Genomic DNA, 23,125 nt, shown 5'->3' on the forward strand with positions numbered 1-23,125 from the left:
ATTAGCATATTATCTCATTGTTCTACTATGCGTTGGACTGATTGTATAATAAAGATCGCACGGTCCTCACAGTTGGAGCATTGTAAGACTAACAATGTTTATGTACAGTATGGGCTTATGTGCATAGTGCTCATTTTGACACAACATAAATTTGACTTTTTACATTAAAACGCATGCTATAGCGTTTAAATAAAGCTTAGTTGTTTTTGTTTCTCATTAAAACAAAAATTCAGTAATGATGAACTTAACAAACATTTCTTCAGAAAAACCCCCAAAACAAATGATATTTGTTGCCAGTACGAGGCCTTTTTAAATTTGATAAAAATTATAAATTGATGCACTAAAATCATATCAATAGTGCATCATATAAAAAAACCAAGAAGTTAATTTATTACAGTGCATACTTATAGTTAATCCATGCGGATTGTATACAGATTTACATGTAAAGTGAAATTCATAACGATCAAAGCTAATCAGTCACATGATCTCCCTCTGGGCTGGTACCTGCACTTCTCAAGATTATATGCATTGATAAACAGCTCCTCCTTTGTTGGTCGCCAAGGTAACCTTCCGGGCAGAAGCCCAACAAAAGCAGCGCTTTCAATTTGTTTTCTTCCGAAATGAACCTTAACCAAAAGCAAACCCGTCTGAGCTTCTGCTTTCGAATAATGTCAGATAATAAGCCACAAAAGAAAAAAGTATGTGGATTTGACTGAGTAATAAAATGATATCCTGTCAGTTTGTACCTGGGGGACCTCTTCCTGATATGGAAGGAACATTTCTCTTCAGTCAAAGCCGTATCTCAAGATATGTACTCGAGCAAAATAATTAAATTAGCGATCGCCCTCCGAAAAAACATGACGTCCGTGGGCTGAGGACGCCGCAGGGGGTTTCATGTAATGTTGTCAGTTAAAACAGCTAAAAAGAAATATAATGAAAGTACTTCATGCAGACCGTTCGAGGAAACAAAATCATCTCATTTCAGCTTAAAGGCACTGGACAAGTTTAGTTATTGTCAAAGACCAGTCTTCTCACCGAGTTTATCCCAACATACATGCATTAAAAAACAAATCTGCAAAAATGTTGACTCAATTGGTCATCGAAGTTGCAAGAGAACAATGAAAGAATAAACACCCTTTTTGCACAAATCTGTGTGCTTTCAGATGCCTAAAAAAGACTTCAGGCCTGAAGTCTTTTCAGATTCAAATATTTGAGGTAGAGATTACCTGTTTTTGATTACCTGTTTTTGTTTACTCTCTAACAGTTTTCCATTGCTCGTTATTTTGAGTAATAACCATCGTGCCTTAAACGTATGTATAATCAATTACATTGTCAATGCATGTGTTTGTGCTTGAAGCATTGAGAGTTGAAACTCTCTGAAAGTGCCACGGTGTCGGCTAACACCTGCAACCTCCGTAGATGAAATTAAATTTTGCAAAGTTTCAAACTCTACTATCAAAACCAGCGGTCTCTCTTTCATTAGCAACATTTGACTTCAATGCTACAATCCAGGCAATATCTTGCTGGTCCCCCACACCACTGCCCCCTCGCCCCTTCAATGTTGGCTCTCATTGCGGTCTGCGCTTTCATTAGCAACATTTGACTTCAATGCTACAATCCAGGCAATATCTTGCTGGTCCCCCACACCACTGCCCCCTCGCCCCTTCAATGTTGGCTCTCATTGCGGTCTGCGCTTTCATTAGCAACATTTGACTTCAATGCTACAATCCAGGCAATATCTTGCTGGTCCCCCGCACCACTGCCGTCTTGCCCCTTCAATGTTGGCTCTCATTGCGGTCTGCGCTGCCATCAACATTGAGCAGGGGGGAGCGGCGAGAGAATGTTTATAGTCATCTTGCGAAAGGGTGGTGCAAGCATTTTGGCCGGGATTGTAGCTTTTTTTGTCCCTTCTGCCCACAACAATTAAAATTAAATTATCAAGTCGGGGTATGATCGCTGTCAAAATCCAGCAATTTGGCAAATTGAAGACTCCGCACAACTTAACTGCTTTTACATGAAAAGTGTTTTTGACTTGCTGCCACTACGATTACTGACCATTACACCAAGGCCAATGTCGACCAAGCGGTTTTCTACTTCGAATGATTGCCGACGCTGCGTTTTTATTACGACCACAGAGATCTCACCACGATGCTGCCATGCTGCTTGTACGATAATGGCATTCCCACTACGGCTTTGACCCGCTTATTATTGGCCAGACCCAGCCACGTTTATATTGAACATGTTCAGAATAAGCGTGGGAGAGAAAGCAGTATCCCGAGCTAGGAGATCCCACCCCGACCAAACCACGCCCATGGAGATCCCCCCCCACGTTGGCCAACGATTGGCTAGCACTCGGCAACTTTTCCATCAGAGTTGAAGCAGTGGTTATGTGTGAACGGGGTATTAGGCAAAAGTTCAAAGATTCAGATTTTGAGAACCATTGAATGGAAATTGCAAGTTTAATTTAACAATTTTGAAAATGTGTGTTGGTCGGAAGCAGAGAAAATTCTTCCAGTGAATATGTTGGTGAATCCTACGTTACAGGCGTTTTGTTTTCGTACATGTAGCTCTTTGTGGAATCGACCCTTGGTCATAGGTAGCGTTATGTAGGTCAAGGAAAAGTATTAAACTCAAGTCGCCAATGCTACGGAGCATTTCAATTGCAATGTCCATTTCCCATTACTAAGATTGGTAGAACTGCTTGGTCAACACAAAGTGTTTACTTATTCTTCAAATGTAATTAACAATCTGTTTAATTAGACAGGGGAGGGGCTAGACCACTCGTTTGGGGTAAACTGAAATAATGAACTCGCTTTATGTTTGGTCTTGGCCTCTGAACAAATTCCTTGGTGTCAAAGGAAAGATTTATATAGTTGAAAGTAGTCCCAGATCTCATTTGACACGTAGCTGATGTCATGTTAGTGTGCTATGTCATGATGGACAGACTGTATTTGTTCAACTACAAGTACAAATAAGCTCTCCTAAAAATGGTTCATTTGAAAGTGAAATAAGGAAGTAGCATTTAAAAGCATAAAACTAAAAAGTTGTTTTTTTTCCAGTTTTGTCACATCGGACTAAATATTTCGTACAAAAGAAAAGAAAAAAGGAACAATCCAGACAAACATTTATGTACATCTCAGTTCTGATACTTCATCGAGGCAATGAAGGTGATTGCCTCCATGCCCCTGTTCATTGTCTTGGTGCCCTTGAAATTCTCCCATAGGCATCTAATATTTTTCAGCATTATAGTTCAACAAAATCAACACAACAAACCAGAGAGCGATGAAATTTCACTTTTAAAACAAACATCTAAAGGGCTCGGTTTTAGGGGAAAGTAAAAAAGACTGCAGGGCGGACCAGATATTCTTTTTTTCACACAACCAGAATAGAAGCAATGACAAAAAAAATCTATCTTCACATTGTCACAACTTCAACTGTTTTATAATATATGGGTACAACTTATCTCATCATAAATACTCAACAGAATTAAAAGATATTTATCTGACTCAAATTTTGTTTTACATCATTTTTATTTATTGGTATTAATTCAATCACACAAGACGACAGACGGACTTATCCATTCATAAATTTACTGGCCCAATGCTGAAAACGCTGCCCTTGGTACTGCAGCCCAGCGTTAGATTCGGGCCCTGAATTCACCAGTATAAAGATTTTGCATTTTCAACTCATTTTAGTCAAGCGATTTTCCTTGCAAACAATTTCCCTTGTACACCAGAGCAAACTGCTACACAAATTGTATCAGTTGCTACTAAACAATAAGGATTTGCTATTCTGTGGGTGTGTTAGATTAGCTTCCCTGTGTCCACTCACTGTTCAAGAACACGTAGTTGAGAAATAATTGCATTTAGTGTCTGTGATTGAAATGTCCACTTTCGGTGTGATGCAGTTCCATTTTTTTTTTTTTTTCCCCTCCGTTTTTTCCTTTTTCTCGACCATGTTGTGTTTTATGCAGCTGTGGGAAAAAAAGTAAACAAACATTGCTCAATTTTGTAAAGCCTCTGACAAGAGCTAATCAAATGATCCCATTCGCCCTCTTGTGGTGACTTCATGCACCTTGGGCCAGCCTCAAGTGACCCGGTCAAGCAGGACTGGGGGCTGACCCAGTTGAGTCCCTGGAATGATGTCAAAGCTATTCAAACGTACCGGGGTCGACCCGGAGGGAAGCTAATCGAACGCACCCAACATTGGCATTCAGTGTGCACAAAATAATTTCAGTCGAAACGTTTTGCTATGCAAAACGGTTGGACAAAATCGTTTCCTGGAGCCACAAAGTAGGCAGTTTTTTCCTGAATCCCAATTTGACAATTAAATTTTAGACCTCCTATAAATGTTCCCATGCTGTTAAACTTGGAGTTCAATGGTTCAAACCACACCTGAGCTGCCTGTGGTTTAAGTCTCGTAGTAGTATACTAATTTGATGCAGTAATGAAACTTGGTTGGGGGAAAACATCCTGCAGTAATTTAGAAAAATCTTGTCAGGCCAGGTGTATGTAAGGGCCTGGAGACAGAGAATGTGAAGTGAAGTGTAAGCTTAAAAAAAATACATTGCCTTGGATCGGTCGAGTTGGTCTTTGAAAATGCATATGGGTTGAAAGATGTTGTAAAAGTAGAATACAATGATCCACACAAACATGCATCGAAATTGCACGGTTTCCCTTTTACTTCGTTCGATTAACACGGTCGGCCATTTATGGGAGTCAAATTTTTGAGGCACATTTGTGTGGATCATTGTATTCTACTTTTACTACATCTTTCCAACCATATGCATTTTACAACAAACGGTTACAAACGCTTTTTGTAGACCAACTCGTTTGATCCAAGGCAATGTGTTCCTTTAATGTGACGTCCTACAGTACAGCTCTCAAGTAATTTGTGTTAAAGGGTCTGGGTACTTTTTGTAGGACCGTAAACCAAAGTCCACAGACTTGCATCAAACTCACACAGTTTGAAAATAATGGTGGTAGAAGGCTTCCCTTAAAATATGACTTGCTGAGGTGCTGTAGTTTTTGAGAAATGAGTATTAAAACAAGTCACAAAAACACATTTTTGTGACTTTGTTTTACTCATTTCTCTAAATGACTAAAGGCACACAACACTATTTTTAATTGTTCAAAGTAATTGTTGGCATAAAATACTTACTTGACAACGAGCCATGTACAAAACCTTCTAGAAATCTTCGTTCTAATAAGAAAAAGTTGTTTGTTATTCCACCAGTGATGACCAAATCATATGGTGAACGCAGCTTCATTCACACTGCCTCAACCTTATGGAACAATCTCCCGGAACACATAAAAAACATTCAGCGTTCGACCTTAACGCGGGTCCGCTGGCCAAATGCCAGTAGAAATTGCGGCGGACCAGCTGAAACACCTTGCCAACTGGTCCGGCTGACCAGTCAAAAATATCGGCAGGTACTACAGAACTATGACTATTTTAAAACTATTTTTAGGCTCGAATAAAACGTAAAAACATTCACTCAAGGTTGGGATAAAACGTAAAAAAATCCCTCAAAGTGCCGCTGAACGCTGGCAAACTTCCGACGATCACGCATACACATTTAATGTACACACACAGCGCAAAATCCCATCATGCAACGCAAAGGCTTGTAGTCTTCGTATTAGTTCACGTGTGGCAAAAAGTGTAAGAAACATTGAAGGCTAGAGGGCGTTTCAGAATATTCGATAGCGTGAGAATAGACGCCCTCTATTGGTGAAAGTACGCGATAGCTTACAAAATTAGCTTCAATCGCCTTGACAAAAGACCATAAAGCAAAACACATTGTCAGCAGCATGGTCGTCAACGGAGCAGATTTTCTGGTGGGAATAAGAGTCTAGCGTGTTTACGAAAAACGAGCGAGACGGTGAGGCATCATTCAACAAAAAATACCAAGTTATGATACTCTGGATGAGCAAAAAGGAGTATTTAATTGTGTTTAGTAAGGTTCTTTCGTCCTGATTTTGCAATTTTTTTTTGTTATTTGGGGCTTGCTTTTTTTGCAGGCGATTGGTGGGTGATCTAGTTTTGCTCCATGGTTTTATTGGTCAAATATAATGCGCGGTTGTTTGGGGTTTTTTGTGGGTTGATTTCAAGAAAGACTTGGGTTCTAGAATGCAATACCTCCATGGTTAAAACAAAGGCGCAGTTGTTTTTGCTGCTTTTAAAAACGTTTTTTAAATGAAAACTTTGTTCACAAAACAGACGCCGGCACCGACCATTCCATACACATAGTTGAAAAAAATACCGTAAAACTCATATGCTTCTTCATGGATGTTGCAACTATTTTGATGTCTACTTTTTGTTGGGGGTTTTTCTGGACGAAAGTGGGAAGATTTTGGGAACTTCGGTTATCGGTATGATGTATAATGTTCATGAATACTTATTAAAACTACAATAATAGGCAATGTTTATACATGATAAAATAACTTGAGCGATCGCACGTAACCATCCCCACCGTAGATTTGAAGGCAATATATAAAAAGTTAATTATATTTTAACAGTCGGTTTTAAAGTGTTTTGTTTTGTAAAAGTAAAACACTAATTTTTTTTCATAACAAAGTTCTTCTTACTTAGGAATACTTCGATGTTTAGGGCTTACAATAAACCGTGGACTAAAAAAACTACCTAAATAAAGATCATATTAAATTTTTCAATTTGCTCTGACAAATAATTTGACCTGTTTTTAAATTAATTTTAATAACATTATTATTACATTTTTAAAGAAACAATACTCTCAAATTAGTGAGCCCCCTTACGGAAATCGAGCAGTTGGTATACAACAGTATACTATTAGTTAAAAAAATGTATATAAAAATTGACGGACCAGTCAAAAACCTGGCGGACCAGTGAAAAATCAAGCCAACTGGTCCTGCTGGCCAGTTGAAAAAAAGTTAAGGGCAACCCCTGACATTGATTCCATTATTAGGTTTAAGATTGCTTTAAAGACGCACTTATTTAACATTTAATTCATCCATTTTGTTTGTTACCCAGTACATCTTGTCTTTGTATTCTGTTGTGTTTTTCTCAAGAGCGCTTAGGGACATGTTTGATTTCTATGTGTTATGCGCTATATAAGAATGGTTAATTAATGTATAGCTGTCGATAGTATAAAACATTGTGAGAAACTGCTCCCTCTGAAGTATTGTAGCTTTTAAGAAAGAGGCAATTTCTTACTAAAAAATATATAAAAGACTTCAGGCCAAGGGTGTTTTCAATATTCTTTGGCAAAAACAAAACAAAAAGGGAGGTTGTCTCTAAAAAGGAAGCGGTCGGTGACACTTAACATGCTTTTAAAAATTTGGCCGTACTGTACAAAACTGCTCATCCCACTCATTCTAGAAATGTTCCCTGTTTGCTATTATTGAAAGTAACCTTTGTGATGTTGATGACAGGTTTGTAGCTTTGTAAAAAAAAAAAACAGATGTTCATGCATCAGCTCTTTCCAATTTCACTTCTTGTTGTTATAATTCCACAGGGACACTCCTTCGGAAATTACCTGTAAATTGTTTGTATTGTTTGTTAAACCATAGCAGCCAGGTTAAAACCTGGATTGTTAACGACTCATTGTGCATTGAAATCACAAGTTGATGATGTTGATGAGAAGGTTTTGCTTTGTTGATTGAGTTGAAATCAAAAGCCGACAAAACTTATCACATCTATTTGGTTTTATGGAGCGCCTGTCTGAAACGGTGTGTAAAATGTTCCCCCTGTTTTCTGGTGTCTGAATTATAATTTCCAAGACATGTGTGCTTCGTTTTTGAAAGGGCAAGGGCACCAAAGCTTCTTCTCCTTGGTAAAGGGCACCATAAGGAAAGTTCCTACTGGAGCATTTCAAGGGCACCGAGGCGTTGACCAGGGGGCATGGAGGCAATTGCCCTTACAGAGTGCCATTTACCAAGGAGGAAATGCCTTGGTACCCTTTCCCTTTAAAAAACACAGCATACATGCCTGGAACAGCTACGATGCAGTGCTCCTATGAGAGTGGCTGGGGGGGGGGGTGGGGTTCTTCTACTCTTAGGTCTTAGCCTAGCCTGAGGTTTATGTACATTTCAGTCTTGGATTAGGAGTGCCTGAAATCAATTTGGGGAAGGTTACTTGAAAGACGAGACTCTTGAACAAGGACCTGGAGGTGTTTCGAGCACAGTGGTTTTCAGTTTCTATAAAATATAAAGGATTCGAATAGAAGATGAAAGTTAAAACGAAATCCTGTGTTTCTGTAAAAAAAAAATTAAAAAAAATTGCAGTTTGTTACGAGTTCACAATGTGATCAGTTGATTGTGGTCACGCACGTCAAGCAGATGTGTGTTTAGGCTGCATGCGCCGAGGTTTATCAGTCTATCGTATGTGTCTTAGAGGCACTGGACACCTTTGGTAATTGTCGAAGACCAGTCTTCTCACTTGGTGTGTCCCAAAATATGAATACAATAACAAACCTGTGAAAGTTTGAACTCATTGTTCATTGAAGTTGCAAGAAAATAATGAAAGAAAAAACACTCTTGTTGCACAATATGTGTGTGCTTTCAGATGAGAAATTACCTCTTCAAAAACTACGTTACTTGAGAGGAAGCCATTTCTCACAATGTTTTATACTATCAACAGCTCTCCATTGTTTGTTACCAAGTAACCCTGGTATGCTACCTATTATTTTGAGTAGTTACCAATAGTGTTCAGTACCTTTAATCTTGAATGTTAAAGGTCAAAACGGAATGCTAATTAGATTATGATTGAGAGCAGTCCAGCGTTGATTGGTTTTTCTGTTGTTGCGTTATGTTCACCTACAGGTGTATAGCTATAGCTTAAGGTGCATGCATGGCATGTCAGCAGTCTTACATCCGCTTGACGCGGATTGCTAAAGCACTGGAATGCACCGGGAATGCCAAGCGGCTGCAATGGATTCGATATTTTGGGAATTTAAGATTGATCATGTCTAATGGGTCGTATCGTATTGAAGCATTTGTTTACACTTTTCTTTTTCGTTTGTGGTGTGGCGGAGATGCGGTTTTGAATTGAAGATCTTTATCTGTGGTGTTGTGTCTAGCGACCGTGAAGTATTTCAGCTTTTTATTCTCTATGGTATCACAGACATGCTGGGATCATTTGCCGCCACAGTGATGTACAGAGCCATTAATCGTCTTGGAGTATCAAGACAGGGGTTGATGTCACAAACCCTTCCTAACTTAGGACTAGTCCTACATAGGCAATGCTAGGAGATACAATGTAGTGTTTAGATTCTCTTCCTTAAAGACACTGGACACTATTGGTAATTACTCAAAATAATTATTAGCATAAATCCTTACTTGGTAAGGTGTAATGGGGAGCTGTTGATAGTATAACATTGCGAGAAACGGCTCCCTCTGAAGTAACGTCGTTTTCGAGAAAGAAGTAATTTTCCACAAATTTGATTTCAAGACCTCATATTTAGAATTTGAGGTCTTGAAATCAAGCATCTGAAAGCACACAACTTCGTGTGACAAGGTAGTTTTTTCTTTCATTATTACTCGCAATTTCGATGACCGATTGAGCTCAAATTTTCTCAGGCATTTTATGCATTATGTTAAGATACACAAAGTGAGAAGACTGGTCTTTGACAAATACCAATAGTGTCCAGTGTCTTTAAGATGTGAGGAAGGAGGCAGAGTCCCATGTGTACAAGTACATGTTGTCTGTGCTGCCCAGTGCCCAATTTCATAGATTTGCTTCAAAGGGGGCACTTTGCCTTTGGATTGGGCTCTTTTTTGGGGCTATAATAAGCGTTGTTTTCAAATGAATATGATTTGAAAGGTCGTTCAATAGTACAAGATAGGGCTTAATGATTCCTTGAATATTCCTTGAAGTTATGTGGTTTTTGTGTAACTTCATGACTGCATTTGTTTATATCAAACATGTAGGCCCTCTTGCTATTTTGTCACAAACAATATAGGCCTACATTGTATGGTGTTTTGGCCGGATATGTGTTTCTAGTACGCTGGATTTTTTTGTCATGCTTAGCATATTTTGTGCTTTTCTGTTTTAAAGAAACTGGGCCCAGGTCAGCTTGTGTTCAATTTAAAGACACTGGATATTAAACCTGTTAAAATTTGAGCTTAATCGGTCATCGAAGTTGCGAGATAATAATGAAAGAAAAAACTCCCTTGTCACACGAAGTTGTGTGCTTTCAGAGAGAGCTGTTTCTCACAATGTTTTATACTATCAACAGCTCCCCAATTCTCGTTACCAGTTAAGATTATATGCTAATAATTATAAATGAGTAATTACCAATAGTGTCCATGCCTTTAATTTTACAATCAACAACTTAAAATGGCCTTTGTTCATACACCAAAACATTCCCCTGGAAGGACTTCTGATGTATTTCCTGTTGTCTTGTTGTTGTGGGATCTCTATTCAGACCACATCCTCAATTTATTGCTGTGTTTTATTTTTACACAATAGACCTTTCTTTTACCGCATCACAGCCATATAATAATACAGAACAAGCACAAAAATAAATATCAATAAATCTTTTAAAGCGCTTGTATCTAGAAAAACTATTTACTGCGCAAATGTGACATGACCGCAAGGAGACACACGCGCCATTTTGTAAGATGAACGTTGTATGTACGTGCGTTGAATATGAACTATGTCAGTGTGCGATAAATAAACGCTATGCGATGTTTTTTTTTTCAACTTACAAAATGGCCACATGCTGGGCCGCGTAACTATAGGTCAGTGCACCCTCTAGTTCTTATATACATGTATATCTCTATACACAGCCCAAATTTTGCCAACCGAGGTTGGGAAAATTATGGAAAGCCATAAATGCAGATCAAAACCAGGATAGCTACTGTTGGTAACAGTGTTACACGAAATATTTAAACATAGCAGCCAATCATGGAAGGTAATTTATTCAATTGAAAATTTGCAGAGAGTATGGTTAAGCCCTGTAACATGGTTGAGTGTATTGCTAACATTCAGCCGGCCTTGCCAATCAGTGTGATAAGGGACACTTCTTTTAAAAGGAAAATGTTTTTGGTTTGTATCATAGGAACTTGGCAAAGGGCACCACAGCAATTATAGCACGGGGCACCATGGCAATGCAATTGTTGTTTGTACTGTGTGTGTGCGTGTGTGTGTGGGGGTTGCCGTTGGTTATTTTTAGGCCTGCATTCAAAGAGTTGGTAAAACGAAGGACTGATGTTTCATGACTTTAGTCCCCTTGTATAAAATGACCTTGAATTGAATGTCCCAGTTGTAGCCCCAATCATTCACACAGGTGTAGTGCACTGGCAGCCTTTCCCACTCAAGCATTCAAAATGTTATAATATGATAAACAGATGTTTAGATAAGACACTGATAAAACATAAATGAACGCTACACAAACACAAACTGTTTGCATAATTATCAGAGGTTACAATCTTTTTAAAGGCAAAGTACATTGTACGTATATCTTTGCTTTTTGGATCTGTTTTATTGTTTTGCTTAGATACAGTAAAACTGTTGTGAAAATTTCATTTCAAAAGGTGGTAGCGATTTTGAGATATCTCCGAAACGGAGCGGTTATATCTACTATGCAGGAAGAATAATCTGAAATTGGAAATGCATCTGAGAAATGTTTCATGAAAGAACGTTTTACATGCTAAAACAATTTTCGTCTCATGATCATGGAGACAAAAATTATTTTCATGACATTGTTTTGACTCATTTCTCAAAAACTACAGCACCTCAGGAAGTAAAGCTTTCTTCTATCATTATATTCAAACTGTATAAGTTTGGTGTAAATCTGTAGACATTGTGTTTTGTTTTCCTTCAAAAAGTACATAGACCCTTTAAATAGTTTTTTTTTCCCAGTAAAAGTTCTGCTGGCACCAGCCCTGTTTGTAAACTGACTGGAAACTAAACACCATGTTAGCAATAACATGTTGCTCTGAAAATGTGGTGTGATTAGAGATCAAGATTAAAATAGGCCTGTGAAATCTCCGCTTTAAAGCGGATTTCCGCTCTTTTTAATTTTCCCAGTCCGCATTTTTCTTTGGTTCCGCTTTTTTCGGGAATCGGGAAGCACTTTAATTGCGATTTGATTTTGACATGTGAGTCGGGGGGCTAGACCCAGTACAATGCTCCGTGTTGGTCTTTCATTGGAGCCGTTGTTGTTATTTTTTTGTTTAGCACGATGTCTATTTTACATGTACTTCAATGTCATTGTTCCATTGCACCAATAGAGGGCGCTTTACTAAAAAGGCAACACCTTGAGACAAGATTAGGCACACATGGTTTTCCCCCACGCGTCGTACGTTGTGTACGGTGTGTATTTTTTTGCGACAAGTAAAATAAATGGCAGTCAACGACAAGGACTCATCGCGCTTGTGGATTTATTTATAAAGGAATGCTACAAAAATATCTTGAAAATGATGATGTACAACACATTGTTTTTCATTCACTTTTTAATTAAAGCCTTTTATTACGTTCGTAGTGCTGGCCCAAAATCCGGACAACAATTTTCCGCTTTTTTTTTCATGACCCGCTCACAGGCCTGTTAAAAGGAGAGACACATTTATTGTTTAGAAAACAACTTTAATGTTTCTAGGTATTCACTCCATGATAAAAAGAACAAACATGACTCACAAGAACAAACATTGGAAACATCTTGACAAGGAACTACATTTTAACAAAAACCAACAACAAAATAGCTAATAATAGAATTAGAAGATAAACACTTCAGAATGGTATGACAAAGTACAGAGGGTTAAGAGAGCAGCGAGACTATTTTCAAGAGTTCACTGGTCAGCCGAGACCAATTAATATCAAAGACCTCTTCAGACAATAGTAATACGGCGCAAATATCTACCAATAAAACACTCAAATTTTGATTGATGAGCCCCGCTTATGTAGCACCTTGTATAGGTTTACAAAGATGCGGCGCATTCAGCAGCCACTGCTAGAAACACCGGGCAAACCCCCTTCTCTTAGCGATAAGTGTAACTGGGTTCTTTTTATGTGCATTGCACATTGCATAAGATCTACGGCTTTATGCTCATCTGAAGGAAGCAATGATGGTTAAGTTTCTTGCCTAAGGACACAATTGTCATGGCCTGGACTCAAACCCACACCCTGCTAACTAGAAACACCAGAGCTTGAGTTCAGTGGGCTTGACCTGGCCGTGACACGCCATACTAGGGAATTGTACATGTGCATCAGGCAAATGATACAGATAGCGTACATCTCATAAACATTTATCATAAGCAGCAATGTTTAATTCTGGATTGTTTTAATTGTAACTTGTTCAGGCTAGTCAAATGTCGGGTTTATGAAAGTTATCCAGAATTAAACATTGTAGCTAATAACCCATAGTTGAGCAAAAATATAAATGTTGATGGGATGTACGTCATCTTTCCATTTGCAGATTTTTGGTTGGCTCGTCTACTAATTCCCTCGATTTCTAGACTTCAGCGCTTGGGGGAGGTGATCACATCTTGGATTATATTTGAAGATGTCTTAATTCCCTTGTTTAGAATTCCCATATCATCACCTCCGGCCTCGAGGGCCTCTCAGCCCCAAGGTGTTTGTTTTTAGCTTCCCTTGGCACACAATCAAAGGATCTTCCTCCAAAAGTCATGCCACTTTCTACTACCACCCGAAACCCGTTTATAATCACATGCAATCGCTCCTGATGTTTACTCAAGTCTTTTTTCTGTTTCCTTGTTTCAGATTTGCTAATACGTCATTGGTTGGTGCAGTGTCAGGCTCTAGAGAGACTGATGAGGCCGCGATTTGACGCGAAGAACTGAAGACGGAACAAGTCATCAAAGCTGCTGTCCCACTCTAGAGTCTTCATTTCCCAAGTGGGGGGGGGGACCACGGCAACAAACAAACACTGAAGCTCTCGTCCCTGGGGTTGGGAAATTTAAGCAGTCACCAGACTAAACAACATTTAAACAAAAGCTAGATTCTGTCTAGCTGTTGGACCCCTGTCAAACATGAAGCGATTAAAGAGGAGACTGTCGAGTACTTTTCGGACGAACTCGGTGATTGAGGACTCGCTTTCAGAACTCACAGAAAGTATGAGTATAGAAGAAAATGGCAACGGGGCAAGAGAAGGTTTGTCGTTTATTTTGTCAACCCCCCCACCCCCATTCTCACTTTCCCAGACTGCATGTTACATTTCTTGTTCTGCAAAATGATTGTCAATTATTTACAATCTGTATGTCTGCAAGATTGCCCCAAACAATGCATAACAGCCTTTCTTGGTAAGGGGTTATGAGAAGAGCATTTTTAAGATGAAATTAAGTCTGGGGAGCTGAAGGTTGAAACTGATGTGCCTCCTTGAACAATCTGGATTGTAGGATGGAGGGAAACACGCACCAGGCAAGGAGTTCAAAAGAGATGCAGTACGTAGAACAAAGCTGGTTGAAAGACTCCTTGTAAAGACTCCCTAGAATTACACGCAGGCCACAGGGGCCATGACCTCAGTTGCCCCTGGTCTTGGCCTTGGTGCTTCTTCAAAAGTTTCCTGTTGACTTAAACAAAATTTCCAAATGGAAGTGCCCTTTGCAAAATGAAAATGCCCCTGCCCTTTTAAAGATGAAATCCTAGGCCTGATACGGGTGTGAAAAAAAAACCAGAAAGCCTGATTTCACGCTAAAACACTCTGATAGGAGGAACCAGGTCGGACACACTGGTGACACATTTACCATGAAAATATCTGTAGAAAAAACAAAGGCTGGCAACAGTCCTCGGGTGGGAAAGATAATTAAATTCACCCTCATAAAGTTGTTGGAAGCATAATAAACATGCTTACATTCAGAAATTCACAAAATGTTACTTCCCCATTCAATTCACTCTGGTCACAAAGTTATTGACTGATTGATTGATATGAAAGTACGGATTTTCATTCCATAAACCGAAGGTCTATAATTTGTACAGGATGTTATTAGAGGGAAGTGGCACTATGAAACTATTTTTGCAATGTGGTATGAATTATACTTCCACATTGCTTTGCGATGACTGGTGGTACTCTGTTTATGGCCAGTATCCATCTTTGCAGTGGCAGCCCTGTGCAATGGGGGACACAGTCTGCATGGCCCAATTTCATAGAGCTGCTAAGCACAAAAATTTGCTTAGCATGAAATTTCTTCCTTGATAACAACAGGATTACCAACCAAATTTCCATGTGATTTTCAGGGTAAGCAAACAACAGCTGATTACTAGTAACAAGCAATATGCAACAAATAGAAATTTTGTTGGTAATCCTGTTTTTATCAAGAAAGAAATTTCATGCTAAGCAAATTGTTGTGCTTAGCAGCTCTATGAAATTGGGCCCAGGTCATAATGTAATCTGAATTACATTTTGTCATGCGATTTAAAAGTGATACAGTTTCAACAATTATGGGGTGGGGACTTCAGGAAGTAATTCTGTATAAACACATAACTTGTCCTTTGAAGATATGATATACAAAATAATGACCATACAAACTTACTTGGTGAGAAGCACTGCAGTTGTTTGTAGTAAGAACTATTTTGAAAAAAAAAAAAAAAAAAAAAAAAAAAAAATTCCCTTTGAAGTAATTATGGTTCAGAAAATTTGTTCAACCGTAAACATTTGAATCTGAGAAATGATTTTTTTTAAACCTTTCAGCGTGAATTTTACTACATTGCGCCTGCGGCAAACAATGTAAAAACTAGTCGCGACTATTTGAGGCGCAACTAGTCGAGTAATAAATTTCACTAGTTGCCCAGACATTGATTTTCACCCTAGGACTTTGGACGAGTTAAGTTCCTAAACCTAAGCAGTTATGACAATAGAACCACTCAGTTTTTAGGACGATTTACTTGTCCTAACTTGAGAAATCTGCTGCAGGCTTACTTGCATGTATAAGACTACCCACAAGTAGCCAGCCTAAGGATTCCGTCAGGCACTGCGTTTTTAAGGTGCCTTTTTTTTTTCAGAAGCTGTATTTACATCTTGATTGATTGCACTCCCCGGTTCTGCATACAGCCAATCTAGGCCCTGCAAACTTTGAGAAATTATCTTCACCCTCGGAGGAAGCTCTCTGGGGATTGGATTGGCTGGAACCCTATCTCACAATAGGAAATGTTTCCCCCCGAGGTGCTCGCTGTCTCAAACCAGTCAATTTCTGCTGTGCTTCATTGAAAGGGAATACAACAAGTTGTGTGTTTTCCTGGGAGACAATAGAAAGGATGGTTGACCCTCAGGGTTCCAACTAGGCCTAGTTCCTTTAAGCAGAAAGTTATCCTTGCCCAACAAATGTTTAGGTTCTCGTTAGACTATAGACTTGAAATCCTGTTTCCTGAGAGAAGAGACCTGGTCAAAATTTAGTAGAGCTGCTTAGCAAAAACAAAAACAAGTTGCTTAACAACTATCTGCTAAGCAGAAGTGAATGAGATACCAGTCTCAAGTGGCACACATGACAGGGTAGTTTTGCTGGTATTTTTAATCTGGTAAGCATAAATTTGTTGTGCTTAGCATTTAGCATATTTTTGTGGTTAAGCAGCTTTATGAAATTGGCCTAGAGCATTCTATTTTCGCCGAGGCGCAGCCGAGGGACAATGGAACAGTCCAGGGATCACCGAGGGAGTCGCAGTTTTAACCATAGCACAAGTAAAAGCAGTCAATATTGGTTTTGTACCCCAACAGACTATTTATCATCCTCGTACACGTAACATTTGAACGCATTTCAGACACACAGAAGCACAACCGATTGGCTTCAATGTGGGTAAAAAGATGTCTAGGTACTGTGCATGCCATTTAATAGTCTTTGGACTATTGCATGGCAAACACCCATCACAAGTCAGCCGGGTTTCTAGAGAACTAAGACATATTATGTGAAGCGTTCTAAACCAAAATGGCAGAATTTGGTGGGCTAGTGAAATCACTAATTTGTCACGCAGGCTAGTCATCACTGAACAAAAGTTAAGGCCAAATTCTTTTGATGGTTTTCATAGATTTTATTTTGTGTTTCTTTGTTCTTGTTTTTTTCCTTCTAGATATAGTGCAAGAGAACGGTATGAGAGGGTCCGATGGGGAGAGTGACCAAACGTCTGGAGCTTCAGATGAAGCCTACACACCAGTCAAACTCAGGTCCAGACCACATAATAGACTACAGCGAAGATTTAGTGAAGTAAGTACCAAATCTCCTTTAAAGGCAGTGGACACTATTGGTAATTACTTAAAATAATTGTTAGCATAAAAATTTACTTGCTAACAAGCAATGGGGGGCTGTTGATGATAAAACTTTGTCATAAACAGCTCCCTCTGAAGTTATGTAATTTGTTCCCCCACTAAAATATTTGAATTTAATTTCGAGATCTCAGAATTTGATTTTGAGGTCTCGAAATCAAGCATCTGAACGCACACAACTTTGTGTGACAAGGATGTTTTTTCTTCCATTTTTATCTTGCAACTTCGACGACTAATTAATTTAAAATGTTCACATGTTATGTTTTGCACATGTTGAGATTACAACAAGTGAGAAGACTGGTCTTTGACAATTACCAAAGGTGTCCAGTGTCTTTAAGGACAGTCAGTTAAAGGTTTTTCTTCTTCTGGAAGAAAATGTGTTACCAAATTAGGTACAAGTGGGCTACAGTCAACTTCTGTAGGATGTCATGGCCGGTGGTTTAGAACATCCCCAAAAAATTCTGGTGGTTTGAAATCATCAGTTGAAACTTTAACAAGTGACTCTTATTTTGTCTATAAATCAGCATCTCATGGAGAAAATGTGTTACCAAATTAGGTACAAGTGGGCTACAGTCAACTTCTGTAGGATGTCATGGCCGGTGGTTTAGAACATCCCCAAAAAATTCTGGTGGTTTGAAATCATCAGTTGAAACTTTAACAAGTGACTCTTATTTTGTCTATAAATCAGCATCTCATGGAGAAAAAAACACACACACCCTAACTTTAAAACCGCACACATTACACCCACTATGGCCTCGCTATTCACGGGCGGGTTCAACAGTTTCTTACAAACATTTCATACTAGGTCATCAGCTCCCTATTGCTTGCTACCAAGTCGGTCTTTATCCTAAAAATAATTTTGAGTAGTTGGCAATAGTGTCCAGTGCCTTTAAGAGTGAGACTAACAATAAGACAAAGATTTTCATCTGCCATGACTCACGGTCTGCTTGGCTTTTGACTCTATCCTCACACAGTCTCTAATCAACACAACCTTCTATTCCCTACTCCCAACAGATAGCTCCTGATATTTTCAAATGTCAGTACTGAGTTGAGCGTACATTTGCACAAAACCCAGGAGGTTGGGGGAGGGGGAGGGGGGGGGGGTGTAAGTAAACAGCCTCAGGTAACAAACTCTCATCCTGATGTCTTGTTGAAACACTGTTTTTAAAGATCAAGGCAATCTGTAGATTTTCGTCCGTAATCTTCATAAGAAGCTGACCGATGAATGCAAAAACAAAAAATATTTTTACCTGAGTGTGTAGTTGTTATAAATCAGATTGGGAAAGTGTGATCGATGTTTTTTGTTTGTCAGATCAGATTTTACACAAAGCTGCTGCCATTCTCAATGTTAAATCAGATCGTCATCATCTCTGGTGTGGTGTTCCACAAGGTTCTGTAGCTGGGCCACTTGAATTTATATTGTTCAGTGCACCCTTGCAAGACCTCATTGCTGCCCATGGTATTTCTAGTGTTGCTTACGCTGACGACACCCAGCTTTACATTACATTTGATCCAGCTGATCGCGCTTCTGCCAGTGCAAAAGTTGAAGTGTGCATTCAAGATGTCAAATCTTGGGCGTTGTAAAATAAACTTGCTTTGAATGACTCAAAAACTGAGATTTTATTTTTGAGATCTCGTTTCGCAAAAAGATTTCGCCGCCAACAATACAAATTGCCCAGTCTGTCATTGAACCATCTGAATTTGCCCGTAACCTCGGTGTTATTATGGATTCTTCATTGTGCATGAGTAGACATTGTGATAATGTTTGCAAAGGAGCTCTCATGGCTATTAGGAAAATATCACAAATTCGCCGCTACCTGGATGAAGCAACTACTCTTTGTCTTGTTGATGCCTGCAATTCACTTCTGTATGGACTCCCCGATAAAGATCTTGCTAAAATTCAACGTTTCTTGTCTGCCTCGTTCTCACCATATTACACCTGTACTAATGCAAGTGCATTGGCTCCCAGTTAAGTTTTGAACATGTCAATCTCCTGCTTATTCCCCTACTCGGACTTTACGATCATCTCAACAGTCACTGCTTTCTGCTACTAGAGCTTCTTCCATTTTTTATGGCCACTAGTCTTTCTGTGCATATTCGTCAAGCTAATACTTTACAATGCGCTTAGAGGCTTTTGCATTAGGCGCTTTACAAATGTCTTATTATTATTAAGAAGGAAATGATGTGGAAAATACTTGGAAGCGAATAGGGAACTACTTACGCACATCATTAAATAATTGGGGGAACTCCCAGGGTATTTCTCAAATAACGTGGACATTTTTTTCATGGGTTTGTCTGACAAATATTTTGACTTCACTGTACACCCCATGCTGAGTTGCGTTTGTAGTCGTTATCAGATTTAGAGAAGTATGCTCATTTGTTTTTAGTTCGTTGGATTATAAAATGAAGCTGCTGCCAATGTGTTTGAGAAGGAAACGTTGTGGAAAATACAAGCAAATAGGGAACTTCATCGGCATATAATATAATCATGGATATGATTTCTCTGTATTTAACCGGAAATCTGTTTGTTTTGTAACCCAAAACCAAATTTAGATTTTTATTTTATTTTTTTATATATTTTTTTTTAGTTTAAATATTTTTTATCAGTAAGATCAGATTCATAAGAAATTGAAGACAAAACCAATGGAACATCCATATTGCAGAGTAGGGTACCAAGGCACATTCGCCTTCATTGCCTCTGTGAAGTACATGTATCTGCAAACACAGGCATGTATGCTTGGTTTTGAATGGGAAACGGCAAGGGGCACAAAGGCACATTTTCTCCTTGGTAAAGGGCACCCTACGAGGAAAATCTAAGTTTGTACTAGGAGAGCATTTTAAGGGCACCAATGCATGTAGGCAATTGCCTTCATTGCCTCTGTGAAGTATTAGGCCTGTCAACCTCAAGAAGCGCAGCTAGAAATTAGAATGTCAAGTGAACTATTTTTTAAGGGACGTTCTGAACGAGACAAAGTCGTGAAACTCCATAGTCTTAAGAGATTATTGCATTCACACGTGAACACTCTCTGTTGTAGTCGAGCATTTCTTCCTGTTTGTATCGGTGCGGGGTTTGAGTGTTTTCCACATGGAAATAATGCAAAGAAGAAATATCCAGTTTTGAAGTAGAAGTTGCCTTCCTTAACTTAAAAAAATAAATAAAAAAAATACACTCATGGGCTTGCTAGTTATCCATTCTCCTTAAAGGACAGGTTTGGTAAGAGGCTCAAAATAATTATAAGGATAAAAACTTACTCGGTAACGAGCAATGTATAAAACATTGTGAGAAACTACTCCCTCTGAAGTAACAAAGTTTTTGAGAAAGAGGTAATTTTACACGGGTGCTTTTTCTTTCATTATTCTCTTGCAACTTTGATGACCAATTGAGTCCAAACTTTTACAGATTTGTTATTTTATGCATATGTTGGGATACACCAAGTGATTCCCTTTCTTTAATCACTCTGCTGTGAATTTTTCGGTAGTTTTTTTTTTCTTTTTCCTATCACGTTTCGGGTTAAAGGGTTTGGGTGCTTTCTGTGCTACACAAAAAACAAACTTCCATAGATTTACATTTAACTAACTCGGTTTGAAGATAATGATTGTATAAAGCTTCCCTTGCTGAAGTGCTGTCGTTTTTGAGAAATTAGTAAATTAATTCCACACAAAAACAATTTGGTGTCTCAGTGACACAAAAATAGTTGTTCGTCTCAGTGAGACAAAGGTTGTTTCAGCATCGTGTACAACAGATTTATGTGGCTCTCCTGAAAACGTTGCTCTTTGATTTTCACCTTTTTTCTCAAAAACTAGACGACTAATGAAGCTGAAACTTCTACATGTAAATCATATTGAATGCATCTTCGTTCACAGTGAGTAGGGATTCATGCCATGGCCAAAAGCTTGATCTACAAAAGGTATCAAAACCCTTAAACGTAACCATGATCTTGTACCAAACAACGACGACGTCATCGTTGTTGGCCGCAGGGGACATTTCAGTGAATGGTCCTGCTGAGACATCCTTGATAGTCAGGAAATCACCTCAGTGCTCTTGCTTGGCTTTTTATTGATTCCGTGGTGGATTCTCTCCCCTGTCTTTATGTTTTTCCTCCCATGATACTGTCTGGTGCTGCAAAAACGTAAGAGGAATTTCCACTCACTGTTCAAGAACACGGAGTTGAGAAATAATTGCATTTGGTGTCTGTGATTGAAATGTCCACTTTTGGTGTGATGCCGTTCCGTAATAAAAATGTTTTTTTTTGGTTCGGCCGTGTTGAGGTCTGTGATGATTTTATGCAGTTATGGGAAAAAAGGGAAATAAACACTTTGCCTAATTTTGTGAAGACCGTAAACACAAAAAACTTGCTTAGCACAGCAAAGTATTTTGAGATGCAGTTCCATTATACAAATATTCTTGTTTGTTTGGCCACGTTGAGGTCTTTGATTACTTTTTTTTGTGAGAAATAAATATATAGAAATAAATAAATAAATAAATAAATATGGCCCAAAAGCCTGTAAGCACAACAAACTTACTAAGCACAGAAAAGTTTTGCTTAACAGTACTTGGTTAACATCAAGAATTTCATGAAGTTTACATTGTTGTGACTGATGCATACCCTCTCAATTCATTTTTTTCTCAGCAAATAAATTTGTCAAGCAGTATTTTCAGCGCAACAGCTTTATGAATTCATGCTCTATATTTTTCCTCTGAACATACACTCTAAGAAGGTTTTCCGCTAGCACTTACATATTTAGAAACAAAAATATCAATTTTTTATTTTCAACATAATTTTACCATGGACAGATTTGTTTACCATATTAATGATAAGGAGAAGGGGAACAGCTAAAATGAAAATGTAGGAAGACAATTGGAGAGGGAATTACTTATCGTTAGGCCTAATGGTTTAGAATCAGAAATGGTATTGAAGCGGGTTTATTCAACCATGTGTGATTTAATCAAACACTGTTACAAATTATAATTTGGAGTGGCACAATGTACATTATAGGACAGAGAATAAAATTATTATTTGTTAAGTTTCATTGGTCTAACTGCTCAATGCGTATAATGTGTGCATCATGAATTTTTGAAAATATTTGTTAAGTACATGTAGATGTTAAAGGGTTTGTGTACTTTTTGTAACACAAAACACAATGTCCACAGATCTACATTAACCTTGCACCATTTAAAGATAATGATGGTAGAAAGCATACCTTAAAATGTTACTTGCTGAGGTGCTGTACTTTTTGAGAAATGAGTAAAACAATGTTACGAAAATACGTAAGGCGAAATTATTTTTGTGACTTGAAAAGCATGAACAACATCTTTTCTACTGACGCGGTCTTGTTTATAAATTTCTTTTTTAAATTTATCATGTTATGAATATTGTACATTCCATGAGGGAAAATCACTTATAAACCACAAATTTTCCCTTTTTCTCATTATAGAAAAAACATTGAATTGAATCTATTTCTTTAGTCCTTCAAGACAGTAAAACAGTACTGAATTGCAAAACATGTTTGATGTAAATATGCGAACCCTCGCACAAGTCCGACTTGACCCCCAGAGTCGCTGGCTGCTGTAGCAATTTTACCTGGAGGGACAGAGACGTCTGGATATTTGATACAAAAAAAAATTGGGTTGATTCATCCACCACAAACATGTATTTCATCGGCATCGAGGAAGGACCTACAGCTCAGGTCTCACTGACAGCGAGACGTTTGTGCGTGCAGACGTAGTATCTGCGGGCAGGGAGGGGGTGCTCTCCGTGTTGAAGGAGGGTTGATGTGTCGGCCTCGCCGTGGGGGGTCTTTCCCTGACGTCATCGGCACGGCTGCTGACATGTAGTCCAGTGTTACATTCTTGTGGTGTCGCTGAAAAGATCCCCCCCCCCCCCCCTCATCGGTGGAAATTGTGTCTCGCTGAAGACATTCAGCCATCTGCTGTTA

The 23,125-nt window shown here is 38.7% G+C and overlaps 1 protein-coding gene across 2 annotated transcripts in view; it reads left to right on the forward strand.

Moving 5' to 3' along the window:
- Positions 1-23,125, forward strand: part of LOC117304954 (cyclin-dependent kinase 17-like) — a 73,090-nt gene that overhangs the window by 16,720 nt on the left and 33,245 nt on the right. For both annotated transcript variants that reach the window (XM_033789613.1, XM_033789621.1), the window contains exons 2-3: positions 13,699-14,088; positions 16,996-17,129. In XM_033789613.1, the coding sequence (XP_033645504.1) occupies positions 13,968-14,088; positions 16,996-17,129 (255 nt within the window). In that variant the 5' untranslated portion in view covers positions 13,699-13,967. The remainder of the gene's footprint in view (positions 1-13,698; positions 14,089-16,995; positions 17,130-23,125) is intronic.

The sequence above is a fragment of the Asterias rubens genome, chromosome 2 (assembly GCF_902459465.1).
Source record: "Asterias rubens chromosome 2, eAstRub1.3, whole genome shotgun sequence".
Taxonomy (NCBI): domain Eukaryota; kingdom Metazoa; phylum Echinodermata; class Asteroidea; order Forcipulatida; family Asteriidae; genus Asterias; species Asterias rubens.